Source organism: Epinephelus moara, chromosome 2, assembly GCF_006386435.1.
Source record: "Epinephelus moara isolate mb chromosome 2, YSFRI_EMoa_1.0, whole genome shotgun sequence".
NCBI lineage: Eukaryota > Metazoa > Chordata > Actinopteri > Perciformes > Serranidae > Epinephelus > Epinephelus moara.
Window position 1 is genome coordinate 9,364,091 of NC_065507.1, and position 14,357 is coordinate 9,378,447.

The 14,357-nt window shown below is 40.7% G+C and overlaps 3 protein-coding genes across 14 annotated transcripts in view; 1 reads left to right on the forward strand and 2 right to left on the reverse strand.

The window, feature by feature from the left end:
• Positions 1-5,045, reverse strand: part of blmh (bleomycin hydrolase) — a 25,421-nt gene extending 20,376 nt beyond the window's left edge. The window contains exons 1-3 of the mRNA XM_050059070.1: positions 4,911-5,045; positions 2,652-2,849; positions 738-847 (exon numbers count right to left, since the gene is read on the reverse strand). Of these exons, the coding sequence (XP_049915027.1) occupies positions 738-847; positions 2,652-2,849; positions 4,911-4,920 (318 nt within the window). The 5' untranslated portion in view covers positions 4,921-5,045. The remainder of the gene's footprint in view (positions 1-737; positions 848-2,651; positions 2,850-4,910) is intronic.
• A 2,734-nt stretch (positions 5,046-7,779) lies between these two features.
• si:dkey-52l18.4 (uncharacterized protein LOC560708 homolog) lies at positions 7,780-10,698 on the forward strand. Its single transcript, XM_050059115.1, has 5 exons — positions 7,780-8,068; positions 9,094-9,420; positions 9,504-9,737; positions 9,847-9,875; positions 10,015-10,698. The coding sequence occupies exons 1-5, from the start codon at positions 8,017-8,019 to the stop codon at positions 10,111-10,113; spliced, it is 741 nt and encodes a 246-aa protein (XP_049915072.1). The 5' UTR covers positions 7,780-8,016; the 3' UTR covers positions 10,114-10,698.
• A 51-nt stretch (positions 10,699-10,749) lies between these two features.
• rap1gap2a (RAP1 GTPase activating protein 2a) overlaps positions 10,750-14,357 on the reverse strand; it is a 97,998-nt gene continuing 94,390 nt past the window's right edge. For 10 of the 12 annotated variants that reach the window (XM_050058867.1, XM_050058861.1, XM_050058843.1 and 7 more), the window contains 3 exons: positions 13,518-13,620; positions 13,315-13,391; positions 10,750-12,956 (listed from right to left, as the gene is read on the reverse strand). In XM_050058867.1, the coding sequence (XP_049914824.1) occupies positions 12,948-12,956; positions 13,315-13,391; positions 13,518-13,620 (189 nt within the window). In that variant the 3' untranslated portion in view covers positions 10,750-12,947. The remainder of the gene's footprint in view (positions 12,957-13,314; positions 13,392-13,517; positions 13,621-14,357) is intronic. The other 2 variants (XM_050058853.1, XM_050058832.1) reach the window with 1 other exon arrangement.

Here is a 14,357-nt window from a genome sequence, read left to right on the forward strand (position 1 = left end):
TATTCATTGTTTCATTTAAAACCCATTGTGGTGGTGTACAGAGCCAAAATGACGACAACTGTATCATTGTCCAAATAATTATGGACCTGACTGTAACCTGGCTGAGAGGAGGGGCCGGATATTTTTAGAGTTCCATATTTATTGTTTATGTATTTGGAACTGATATTACAGTCAGGGTTAGTCCCTACGACTGGCACTTGTAATAAGGACAAGAACGTTTAAGGTGAAACAACTAACTGGTTAAACATGTGGGAGAAAAAGGTCATAAAGAGAAAGACACAGAGAGATAAAAACATCTAGCACGGTGTCACTGTGACGTCAGCCCTGGAAGAGCACTGACCAAAACACACAAAAGAGGGTTTTAGTGGGACAATGACTGTATAGTAGTAGAGTGCCGCACAGTGATACTGTACCAATGCACATGCGCACACACATTTACACACACACTCACATGGTGTCCTGACTGCAAAACAACAAACATTGAAATGAAAAATATGAAGAAATACCAACAACAACATGATAGCAATCATACCTTCCATACAACCACACCACACTTATGATTTGCAAACGTTTACTACAAAGAATACTTAGCGAATGCAACTAAAAAACAAGATTAGAAAACTATTAAATAAATCTACAGCGGAAAGAGATCAACTACAAAGTGCATCTCTCAGCCTATGAAGACTGAAAAAAACACACAGACGAGCAGAGAACGGATGTGTGGTTCTGCGTCTTACCTTGTCCCAGAAAAAAAGATAGGACTGACTAAACTCAAACTCCTCTATGTTAAATTTCTTCATGAAGGGAAGTCGCATGACGTTGAGGCACGAGAAGATCCAACATCTCCCTAGTGGCAAAGAGAAGACAAAGACGGATAGAGATATGCAGATCAGTGAGGACTTACAGTGACATGTGTTGTACAGGCAAACAGGTATGCTAATTGTACTCTACATTTAATTAACAAGTCTCAAACACACAGGCATCTTTATATATAACTTCTAATCCTTAAAGGCTAGAGTCACCTGGTCATTAGATTACTTCATAGGACAACTGGGATGTGCCCGACACAGAATGTTTGGAGCTGGTTTAATAATTACTGCATGTTCACTGTGTAATCTTTTTGAGGATGCTAACAAAGGCATGTTGATGTCAACCAAAGCTTGGTAGGTTGCTGTAGGATATCTGGAGAAAGTTTCATGTCTCTGTAGGTTTTTTTTTAGGGATGCACCGAAATGAAAATTTGTGGCCAAAGCCGAAGCCGAATAATATTAACGTTTGGCCGAATACCGAGTACCGAATGCCGTTGTTTAGTTTTTCATTAGTTTTTGCAGATGAACCCCCTCCAGATTAGTGTTGTCACGGTACCAAAATTGGGACCCACAGTACGATACCAATGAAAGTATCATGGTTCTGAGTAGTATCAGNAACGGCTCGTTTCTCCTCTGATACGCCACATACTGTGTGCCGCCACGGCTCGGCTGTTCAGGTACTACTGGGCAGTCATGACAAAAAGTTATTCACCTGGAGCCGGACTTCTCCGTCGCCGGTAAGCCGTTATCATGTGCCGCCATATTTGACAGGAATATGTTCCTGTCTGTGTCTATGACCCCCATTCAACCCACAACCGGCGGGATTCGCCGTTTCGTTTCTGCTGCTGGTTGAAATCTGTACTCACACAGCGTGCTGAATTATTTATTTTGCCCGCACAAAACTATTTTTAGTCGCGAGTGCGGTGACGGACGGAGTAAAATATCGCCACACTGCCACTGACATTTTACTCCATCCGTCACCGCACGCTGTTTGATTGCGTTATCAAAACACGCCGCTATTATTCGGCCTTACTTTTCACTTATTCCACCGAATACCGAATGTGTTTTTTTGCAATATTCGGCCGAATATATTCAGTTACCGAATATTCGGTGCATCCCTAGTTTTTTTCATACTATGTTGAACTAAACTGATGGCTGTCTAAGGGGATACATTTATTTTTCAGTCCCAAAACCTATGGTTGGCTTTATAATGCCGTGGGCATGGGCTGTCTGCTGGATGCTCAAAGTGCATGCAACTCTAGACTTTTTTTTTTTTTTTTACTGTGATTTTACTGTGAGCTGCAGACAATAATGCAAACTGGAGAACAATTAGTGCTTTTAAAAGGAAATTAATAATCCAGCTGGCAACTGATTTGAATAATCAAATTTAAGGAACTTCAAACATCATGCAAATACAGTGCACACTCCAAACAAAACTGAAATATATCAAAAGTTAGAGCATGCTTATCCATCATTTGTGATAGATAATTGCAGTCAAAAAATATATTATAAAATAAATATATAACTTGAGGATATCTTTGCTGCTTGTCCTCCAGTCATTAAAATGAACACATGCTGTGACACAGGGGTGTGAACATGTCTACATGTCAATTCTGAGCTGTTTGCTTCAGAAATTTCTTCACTGACCAATGTGCACCGAGTAATATGTTTGGGCTCTCTAATGTTGCAGTGAGAACAGATATGCAAGTTCACCAAACTGCAGTTCACACCTGCATGTGATGAACCAAGAGCTAGGACATTCACCTACACCCACATATGGACACATTTCTTTGTATTGTAAAAGATACACGTATAATCAATAATGTTGCTACACCCTGTTACCTGAGTTTTTCTGGTTGGTAATGGGCTTGCCCTCTGTGGGAATAGAGTGCTGGAAGATGTGCACAGTATCCTGGACAGTCTGCCGGTGCAGACAAACCTCCAATGGGTCAATGCAGGTTGACACATTCTGGGCCAACAGGTAGCGTGGCTCGGCCCGCAGCCGCTTCTGGAAGGTGGCTACCTTCTCCTGACTCAGACCTGGGGGAGGTAGAGGAGGGAGGATGAAGGGAAAAATAAAGAACAGGAAGAGTTAATGACAGAATGAATGCTCAAATAATGAAGGTGGGAAGACAAGCACAAATAAAGCTAACATGTAACAGGAAGCCTTTCAAAGCTAGATCATCCGACAGCTGATTATAACTACAAAGAGGAATTTCTTACTGTCCCAATTCCCATGACTCATTGGTGCACTTTAGCCATACACACTTCCTCTTTAGATCTGATTTATGAGCACTCAAGTACTCAGATGTCACAATAATGCCTGGAAAATACCAGATCAATAGTCATGAACTAACAGCACATCATTTATTGAATACTACAAGAGTCTAGGACATCACTTTTCTACCATCCATAGACTATAGTGAAGAGTCGTCTATTGAAGATACTGAGCACAATCATGATTAAAGCTCTGGTGAAGAACGATGGACAGGCTTGGCATAGGGCAAAAGACAAGACAAAGACAAACAAGGAAGTAATCAAGAATACTTTTTAGCAGCTCTATAAGTGGCTTCACTCATCTGGCTCCATCTGTGAGAGGAACACACTGGAAAGCTTGTCTTGTCCCGCTGGATGGGGGAAGGACGGGCGCACACACACTCTGACAGAACAAACCGCCACTGGTGTGTGGTTTGTAATTCCGTCAAATAATAGTGCAGAGCAATTAAACATTGAAAGGGACATTGCCTAGTCATGCATGCTGCCTAGAGTTCGACCCCTCTCTCTCAGCTGCATTCTGTTATTTTCCATCGACACAAATACAGTGACCGCCGCAGATTAGGACAGTGTCAAACTTCATTAACTGTCATGCCCATACCATCAGAAAACGCAGAACCAGGCCTAAGGCAGAGAATATTTTGAGAGACCTGCATGGGGTCCCGTGTCAACATGTCTTTTTGCTTACGGCGCAACAGTTGAATTTTTTGACACTGATGACTATGGATAGATAACAAAGGGGGAATAGTAAGAGATGAATTTTCAATCTGTAACACAGTATTAGCCTACAGCTTCAACCTGACAGCAGTTATCACAAGCACAGTGTAGGAGAAGTGTGTTTAAGAACAGATATTTGAAAGCCTAGTTGGTTGCTCTCGCTGTTATTCAACAAGTGGAGGCATGAATACTTAGAACATACATCACAGTGGGTTTTCTATGGAGAGGGGCATAGCACAGGCAGCCAGGGTGACTTGCAAATTTACACACCAGTGGTTACACAACTGGCTTTATATTAGCTAAGCATTTTATTATGCCCATCACTGCTTCATGTGCAGAGGGCTGAACTGCAGCTGGCATGAAGCCTAACAGTGGAGGTTCCACAGCTCACAAAACCACAGTCCAAAGATCAGAGTAGTAAAAGAAAAAAACAAAATATCAAAATCCATTCTTAAATTCACACTTTTTTAAATATAGGAAAATAAAATGGCTTTAGCAAAGAGCAATTGGTTAACACAGGTCTCCAAATAACCATCTGACCAAAGCCAAAACATTTGTCTGCTTAAAAAATAAGTGTTATGAAACCTGAGGCTAAGTTGGTGAGTGAAATGGAAACAATCAAACTCCCTAACTTGTTTGACTAAAGGTTAACTCAAACCAGTAGTCTGTATTATAACCTGTAAACAGAGTGATGAAATAAATGTGTAACTGATCTCTCTTCTTGTCCTTCTCCACAATGAATCGCTGCCACTTTAAAGACTTTGACAGCTTCTGGGATTTCCAACTCCATTCTCCACTAGCTAGCTACAGATGCTAACATTTCCGGCTCCTGTGGCTGACACCAGCTTTAAACTACCGTGTGAAGCTGTTTAAGAGGTCTGTGTCTCCAGTTTGGATGTCGGTACCTTGCTGACAGTGTATCGGCATGAACTGACAAACCTAGATGAGTAAACGACGGCAAAGTCACGCTAGCAGGCTCGCATGCTAACGCAATGAATGCTAAGTTAGCCTGTTAGCTCCCTCAGCTGTCATCCTCTAGCTGTCAAATTACAGGCTGCCAGCGGCACAAACCGCCGTGACTGAAACAGGATGAAAAGTCACTCGACCTACCAGTTTCCATGTTTCGGAGGAGCTTGAGGAGCGTTGTCTGTTTTCCTGAAAAGTCACCGGCTCTTTGTTTATCTCATTCACCGACAGTCAGTCAGTGTGATTACGGGGTGCGCTCGTTTTTGGACTCGCGGTCGGTCTTTGACGTGGCGGGTGGGCGGAGTTCGGGCGGTGGGACAGATGACAAAATGAAAATCCACAATAAATTAATTTAAAAAAATATTGTTATTACACTAGAGAACTCTGGAAACATTAATTGCTTCTTATTCCATTGTTTAATTATTTATTACAATTTAAAAAAAAAAATCATCATTTATTTTATATATAGCCTATATATAGGCCTATATTTATTTATTTTTTAAAATTGCAAAATAAAATTAAAGAGACTTGAAACCAAAACATTATAGCAATAAGTTCTTACCCTGCAAAATCCCAGGACAATACAAAATAAATAAGACAGTGTCAGTCAGGCCTTACACAGCCATAAATTCTTACACCTAAAACATTTGAAGGGGAACTATGCCAATTTTCAAAATCCATACATGTTATTCCTTTGGTCTAAGACAGTCCAAAAATATTAGTAAATGTAAACAACACTAGAGTGCTAAAACTCAAATTTGTGATGTTATATGGTCTAAAGCCTGGAGGTGCTCCATAAACAATACATTGGGGAAGATAATAATAGTAAATTTATTTGTACAGCACAGTTCATACAGCAAGTGCAACTCAAAGTACTTTACATAATAAAATGACAGTATAAGACAGAGTAAATCAAATTCGATCACACACTCACACACGCTCATGCACATAAAACGTGTGAATTAGGTTTGATACCAATCAATTAACTAAAATGCAAGTAAAAAAAAAAAAGGTAAGTTTTAAGATTTCGTTTGAAGCTGTCTACTAAATCACAGAGTCTGACATCCTCTGGAAGACTGTTCCAGAAACGAGAGTCAGTGACACAGACCTCTGGGGGACATTTAGCAGACCAGACGCGAAGCATCTTACAGATCTGGAGGGAATATATATATATATATATGACCAACATATCAGATTAAGAGTCAGGGGCCAGTCCAAGATGTTAGAGATGACACTGAGAGCAGCCAGCCAAATGTTTTATTCTGTGTCAGACCTGATAAAACTACAAAAGAAAAAAGCTCATTTGAGCAAGAAAATAAATAACAGAAACATTCTGCATGTCCACAAAATCTGTTTTGATGCCATCATAAGTTTGAAACTGAAACTACTTCTCTGCTTCCTGTCTTTGACAAAGAGTAGCTCATGTTCACAGGCCATGGAAATATTATATTGGAATTCTTCATTTAGGTGGTGTTCCCCCTGTAACACAGCTTTGAAAGAAAAACGTCACTCACAACAAGATTGTCATCTGGTACTTGCTTTGGCAGACTTTAAATTTAGACCTGCTACGAGTCTGCATCTCAGATGTAATGTAATAACCTACTGGTGGAGAGGGGGCCAGGAAATTGTGAGAGCTCCATAGTTGTGGTTTCCTTGTTTGGAACTAATATCACAGCCAATGTTAGTCCCTAAGTAAGGAAAGAGCTGTTTAACACAGTCGGCTAATAGCTAAAATTACACAACAGGAAAGGGAAAGAATAGTATTATAGTAGTAGTAGTGGTAGTAGTAGGTTACATTAGGATGAAATGCAAATGTGTTATTTTTGGTTTTACAAATAAGAGCAGACAGATCCTTTTAGTTAATTAATCTTTCTTTTAGCCCATAAACCAAAGTTTAACATGGGTAAAAATATTATAATTTTAAATGATTTTAATAAAGTTTTCACTCAATTTTTTGGTGACCATTTTAAGCCTCTCTACATCTCTCTCCTGCTGCAAGTAACCTAAATTTAACCCCTGACACACCGTCATCTGATTAATGCTGCCTCACATAAAAAAGAGAACTTTCCAGCCGTCATATTTTTGCATTATTATCCAGAAGGAACCACTCCTCTCGCTTCCTCTGTTATTCCCACACAACACGTGAGTGGGAGCGCGCGGCGCAAAGTTAAACGAGCGCGCTCAAAGTCAAACGTAACAAAACAACTGCGCATCAAACATCCGGTTGTGTTTACAAAATAAAACAACGCTTTGCAAGAGTTGGTAAGTTGCATAGATCTACTCCACTGACTCCATGTCATCACTGACATTGACAGTACACGAGAGGGGGATCTCTGTCAAGTATGTACACGAGGAATGATGACAGCGACCAAAACCTGGTGACAAACATGTTCTTTAATATGTTTTTTTCTTAGAGATGAACAGTTTTTATTTTGAAAGTTAACTTTCTGCTGAAAACCAGGTTGCTGTTGCTGGGAATGCACAGGGTGTAAAAGTCAAAGCATGTGCCTGTGCTGACACACTTGTAAACCTTAACTCATTAAACCTGTCTCTGTGTGCTGAGCCAAAAGACAGTCATCAGTGCAACAACTCAGTAGCTATAAAGAGTTATTCAGTCACTGTGCTGTTACATTTCTAACCAGCTACACACTACATACAAAGATAATGCTCATGCCAGAGGAGGTCAAGGCATGGAAAGAAGTATCCTGTGAAACAAGATGACTGTGAGAGCCATGTGTTTCGGCCTGTGTGACCATGCACCACAGGCATTTTAGAGAAGCGTAGGATAAATATATCACAAATTACAAATTAAATGTGCAAAACTAAGAAATAAGTCAGTTTTGATATTGCTCACTTTTCCTCTCTCTGTATAACTGTTCCTGGAAATTGGCCCCTTTCCTGCTGGGAAGTTTATATTCCTGTTCATGAGGTCTTTTCTTCCTGTAATTTAGCATGTGAGCTTTCTGGTGTGCGTGCGTGTGTGTGAATGTGTGTGTGTGTAATGGGGCATTTCCTTCCTTTTCGTCCATCTGGATAAGAGAAACAGCAGCGTAAAGGAAACTGTCAAGTTATTGAGAAAAGGAAAAGAAAGTAAGAGAAAGATCGAGCTGATGGACTCCGGGCGCCTGACAAGAATTTAAATAAGCAGTTTCTAATGAAGCCAGGCAGCAGCCTTCCACACAAGCCATGACTTTATCTGAACAGAGGAAGTAAAATCGACTTGTGATGAATCTTGCTGTTACAAGCAGACATGCGTTACCTTCTCCTCGGTGTCATCAGCTGTCTCTGCCTTCTTCACACTGGTAAGTAAGTTCAAATTCTCATTATAAACATGGAAAATCTGCCCCATACATGTTGGTAAGACTACACCGTCTTGTCTTTGAATTCAGCTCTGTCGCAGTAGCTTGTGTAAGGTAACTCAGTCTTTGAGATCTTGTAAGGAAGTTGCTATTATGACTTATTGATATTTAACTTATCAATATTTGATGAGTCAGTTTTTGGATAGCCTCACACCCATGTAATGTGGTAATCACAATCATGTTCAAGTGTATTTGTATTCAGCATGTGGAATGTTTGTCAAACTGTATGTCTCCTAAAATGTAGATACATGGTATCGTTCATTCCATTTTCTCATTAAAATGTTTTATTTTAGATTTAAAACTATTTGTTCAGGACATGTGGAAATTATTTGAGTCTGATTCTGAAGTCAGAAAACAACAACACAACCCAAATTATTTTATCTTGACAAAATGAAAGACATTCACGCCATGAATTGATGCAGAAAAGGCACAAATTGGTGCCTAAAAGTTCACCAGAAATTCACCAGTTGTGTGACACTCAACTTTTTCTGGCAGAGGACCACAAAAACCCCTGTTACATATGTGTCCCCCCACAATGTTGAAACAAAACTTAGATGTATGTCTGTTGAAAAAAATGATCAGATGTACCAAATTGTGCAATCTTGTGTGTCTGTGTCTGCGGTGGCTTAATCTGTCTACATCATGCTACTGTGTGACTGCAGAGTTGTTTACACAGTAATTTGAATTAAGTCTGATATATAGACATACAAACATATGATTATATTATGCTCTTCTGACCATTTGTTTAGGTTAGTTTGTTATATGACATGGAATAACTGTGCAATTTTCTTAAGCCGTCAAATGTTCAGACTCTTAATGGTCACATACTGTCTTCGATGGTTCTCTAAAATGGCTTCGAGGAAACATTGTACATCAAGGCGGTAACAGTCACTACCATTGCACAAAATTACGACATTTACACTTTACTTTTTTTTAAATGAGCTAAAATAGACTTCCCTTTTTTTCAGGTGTCAGTGTGGAAGAATGCAGCCAGGATGTTCTGGCAACGCGTGAGACATTTGATGTCCCAGCAGGGGGCAGTCAGTCTCTGTCCTGTGTGGTCCAGCACTGTGGATACTCCTGGGAAGGTACCTGGATACGATCTAATTCGACAGGTGAAGAGTTAAGTGTAAGGCACCGTGTGACGCATGTGATGCTCTCAGCCAATCAAACTAAATTAATTTTAGATTTACTGAGTGTCACCCAATCAGATGAAGGTTCCTATGGATGCAAAGTTAAATGGGCTAATGGTGAAACTCAGCAGGGACATCTGAAATATGTGAACGTCACTGCAGGTATGTAGAATCATATATATTATCATTGTCATATGTTAGGGTGCACAGAAAAATCTAATTGTATTATTTGTGTTCTGCCCCAGCTGTCACCTCTCAGAGGACTGTATTGCACAGGGTTCTGGTCTGTGCCAGTGCTTCTCTTTGCCTTCCCATCATTCTGGGATTGGCTTATTGTCTGAGTTCAAAAGTCAAGCCTCAGACACTTCCCAGGACGCTATCCACTCATGCAGCTGTAGACACAGACCAACCACACCCGGCTCCACAGCCTCCACCTCGATGCCCTGTACCACAGAAACGTAGCAAATCTCCTCGCAAAGGTATCTCATTCTCATTCTGTAGCCTGTTACACTAATATAAAAAAGTTACCTGTTGCAGTGTCACAACAGTTCCTTTCACCAACTTGTCTTTTTTGTTTGTATTTTGCAGCTGCCCCCAAGTCCCGACAAAAGACTGAGGTGGGTGAACGTCCTGTTTCAAGACAGGATGCCCTTTGCAGTGCCCTTGTTTCCCCTGACTAGCCTTGCATAGGTCTGCAGCCCATGCCTGAGCCCTCATATGCACTTCAGTAACTATTTTTCCTTCACAATGTTGCAGGTGGTGTATGCAGACATTTCCCAGGATGCACTGAGACAGCAGGGAGCCACCAGAGCACCTGACCAGTCCACTGTGTACTCATCCCTCAGATTTTCCTGACTGCAGTTGAAAAATTGTCTGCTGAGGATCAGTTATGTGGGACTTGCTTGATCTTTGACGTCTTCGGGAGGCATTCGATAAAGACTTGTGTAACCTGGGAGCTTCTCATTGCAGGACTGCATCTGAGACATTCTGACTGTTGTTTGACTTCACCCACATTTTGTATAAAACCATTAAAGCAGAGGACAAAATAAGACCCAAAATAATCCAGCAGAGTCATTTTTGCCTACCCCTGTATGTGGACTGTCCTAAATATGCTCTGACGTGGAAGCAGTGACGGTTTTAAGTGCCAAAAATCCTCCATGTGCAGGTAGCATAATAGACAGCAAGTGAAGCAGATAATGAGGAGATATTGCAGCATGCATCAACCAGCTGAACCACCCTGAGGTGCTGCGGGGAGAAAAAACTCAGCTTTGTGGCATCATTTCACAGATGTCACCACTTTTGGTGTTTGGAAATGTGACTGCGGACAAGCAAAACACTCAGTGCAGTCCGACCAATTTAAAGGTATTGCAGTTTTTAAAATGTGAAGCAAATGCTGTATGATAATGTTTCTGATGTGTGTGAATAAAAACACCGCTGTGTTGAGCTGTGAGCAAGTGATATTTTAAAAATGAGGAACCACATAAATGACACAAAATACAACATTTTATTTTAGAATAAATTCTCAATGGCACGTTACATAACCAAATATACATATACATGTTTAGACATCTTTTAAATTAATATATTTCCTTTAATCATTTTTACCTTATTAATTAGCATACTCTGCAGTTACATTTTTACATGACATCAATGCAAAAGAAGTTATCAGTTTAATAAATTAAGCATATGAACAGAGGAAAGGCTGCAGGGCATTTAGGCGATACCTGCTACGAACTAAATGACATCTGAACGTCCCACTTTTGTGTGATTTCTGTCCCTGCTTCCCTTGCTCGAGGTAATCACCAGCCTACGCTAAGTGAGCACAGTGTGTATTAGTCACCGCTGTTAAGTTCCTTGAGGTACTTATCAAGGAACTTAACAGCGGCCTTGCAAGTTAAAATGCCACCTAAATTGCAAAGGAGATTTTTGTAATTTGGGTGAACTGACCCTTTAAAGCCTCTGGGATTTGAGTTTGATGTGACAGAACTTCACACACTATCGAGCCATCCAGGAATGGTTCACTCCACAGTAGGAGTACATTGACATTCTTCCAAAGACCTTCCAGTTTGGTTGTTTGGTCACAAACACATTTGTGTGTCTTTAAGCTTTTTCTTGATTAGCACACTTTCAGTTTGCCCTGCTAACTCTAATTTGTGCAGCTCCAGGCTAATGTTAGGGTATAGTTGAGGACTAGTGTAGACCTATTGTCCTGTTGTGCTTGTAAGCAACTGGCTTTGCCATTTACATCTAAGAGACTTCATATTAACAACTAACAAAGCATAAAAAACAAACAAACAAACAAAAAACAAACAAATATGGGCAAAAAAGCTCTAAGTTCACATTCAAAGTGTTTTTGCTAAAGTGTGGTTCAAAGGTTCATTTAACCTGAAGCATCTTTTTTTTTCAAGTCATCGTCATCAGCTCACATGCTGGGAAACTTCAAACCCGGGAGATTCTTCCTGTTCAAAAGTTCCATCAAACATAGACACAGATACACCGAGCTAGCAAGCTTCAATGGGAGGTATCAGAAGGTGAAATGTTTTCAGTAAGTGCAACGTCTATTTTCAGCAAATGTGGGCGTTGATCGGCTACCCACAACTGTGCTGTAACCGGATCCAGAAGATTCCTGCCCTCTCACATAGTGAGAGAGACAGCAGACAGTCAGACAGACAGGCAGACAGAGATAGATCATCAGTGGTGAAAAGGGCTTTTGATAGATTGTAAGGCGCAGCTTTGGCTAAAATAAGCTTATGGCAAAATGTGTTGGCAGTGTCTCCTACTGTGCCCTACTATGAGCTAATTTCCACTAACCAAGCACTTGAGTTCAGGGATTTGAAGAAGTTACCCTTAAAGGTACAGAAATGCTGTCGGGTATTGACTGAATTTCAGCGATGTTGTGTTGATAGTGCAGCAGACACAATGCAGCAGCTAGCGAGGTTACAAAAGCATCTCAAAAAAATCAAAGGTGTTCTCTAGAAAGGCGTTTTTCTATGCAAAAAACAAGCTCAGATCCTGCGGTGGAGAATTGAGACTCCCAGTATTGTCACCTCTAAAGTGCTGCTACTGTAAGCCTACATTATGTTTCTGTGCTTGTGTGAGTTTGTCTCTGTCTCTGTGTACTTTTTTTTGGCAAAAGAGGAACTGTTGCCAGACGTACCATTCAAGGGCAAAGGCAAAAAGGGAACATCCTGATGTCTGACAATTCTTAAAGACGATTTTTCCACTGACCAGTCGACTACATAAAGAGTCTCATGGCACCATTCCTCTAGATCACCGTATCTCTCTATTAAACTAGATGCTTGAGAAAAAGCTGAGGCAGAGACTGGCTCGGCCTCCACTCACAGTAGTACAGCCATGCGAGGACTTCCATGTAATGTGAACAATTAACAAAGATGCAGCAACTTGTAACATCGGCAAAGTACTGACTAATTTGTGTCGCCTAAGGCTGGTTAAAAAGAAAGCCAACATGTTAGCTGCTTCTCTGCACTATACACTCACAGTATTGTCAGTTAGTTTATAGTTTGTGGGGACTCTGGTGCAGTTGGTAATCTTGTCAGATTATCCTTGGCGTAGGGAAGTGGTTCTACAGTGATTTTGTGGTTGTTGTGATTTCTTTTTTTAATTTTTGCAGCTCCGTCGACCCGCGCGGTCCCTTTGTTGTGCAAGTCTGATATTTCCATTCCACAAGGCTACTCGGACTGAAAGAGAGGAAGGTGAACAGAGAGGCCAGTTAGCGGAGAATGTTCACTGAAAGCATGCATCTTTCACTCTGGGCCTATTACCCAACTCCAGCTCATCTGTTTCAATGACATTACAGTGATCCGGAGAAAATGAGATGTCCGTAAGATGGACAGTGATTGTATCAAAAACTCACCTTGGGACATTTTCTCATTGCTTTCAGCCTACTGCACTAAATTATGTTGTTGTACGTCTGCTTTAAAAAGTTCTAACTTTGAAACATTTGATATGTGACATATTTTCGGCACTTTGTCATAAGAAACGTCTCAAAAGACATTCATTAAAATTCGCTGACCAGGCAGGAATCTTGAGACTTACAGTTGTGGATGAGTGGCTCATTTTGTCAAAGCGGAATTTCAAGTTTGACCTCGGTGACGTCTTACTTTTCACGTCTGCTGAATATGGAAAGGAAACGGAAAAGACAGGAAGGAAATACTCATGAATCTGTCAAATCGAGGATGTCATCCTGTTAAACTGCTGACAGTGGGATGTGAATACTCTCTGTGAAATCCTAGGTTTACCTGTTGGACTGCGGCACATGATGACAGGCGTACCTGATCCCTGGCTGTCGACACTGAGGGAAGGACTGAAGGCAGAGGAGGATGCTATACAAGGATGGGTGGCCTAGTGGACAGAAAGTACAAAGACATTTAACATGGAGAAAGAGATGGAAGATGTAAGAGGCTCGGTGAATCCAGGAAGTGATGTTTTCCTGAAGCTGACTTAAACCTTCCTGTCAGCAAAGTTAGACGCACTGAATGTTCAGCACTTGAAAATATGCTTTGCAGGGATGAGCCAACAGAATGTGGCTTTCTTTTTGTGATCATTTGCAAAATATGGGTTAAAATTTAAGCTGGCAGAAATCTCCAAGAAGTAGATTTTATTTATAAAGCACCTTTCAAAACAAGAGTTACAAGGTGCTGCGTAATAAGACAGAGAGGCTGAAAATAAAAGACATTAGAGCTGCACAAGAGGCAAAAACACATGATTAAAAAGTGCCAATGAAACAAATGAATTTTTATTAGCTTCTTAAAAATATTCATTGACTCAGCGATTTTTATATCTAAGGGAACACAGTTCCAAAGAGTGAGAGCTACAGCTGCAAAATATAGGTCAACATTTTGGAAAACACATTTATTCACTTCTTTGAAGCTACAATCCGTAGCCAGTTAGCCTCGATTAGCATAGGACCGTCAAAATAGTAGATGTAGCTGACGTGACATCACCCTTTGGTTTTGAAGCCTTGAGTTCGGCATTGTTGCTGTTGCCATTTTGTTTTTTTAGGGCCAGAAGTAACCATGTGTGGGTGAGGCTGGCGCTATGGAGGAGTGAGTGGTGGATCTGACTGAAAAGCCAAGGAC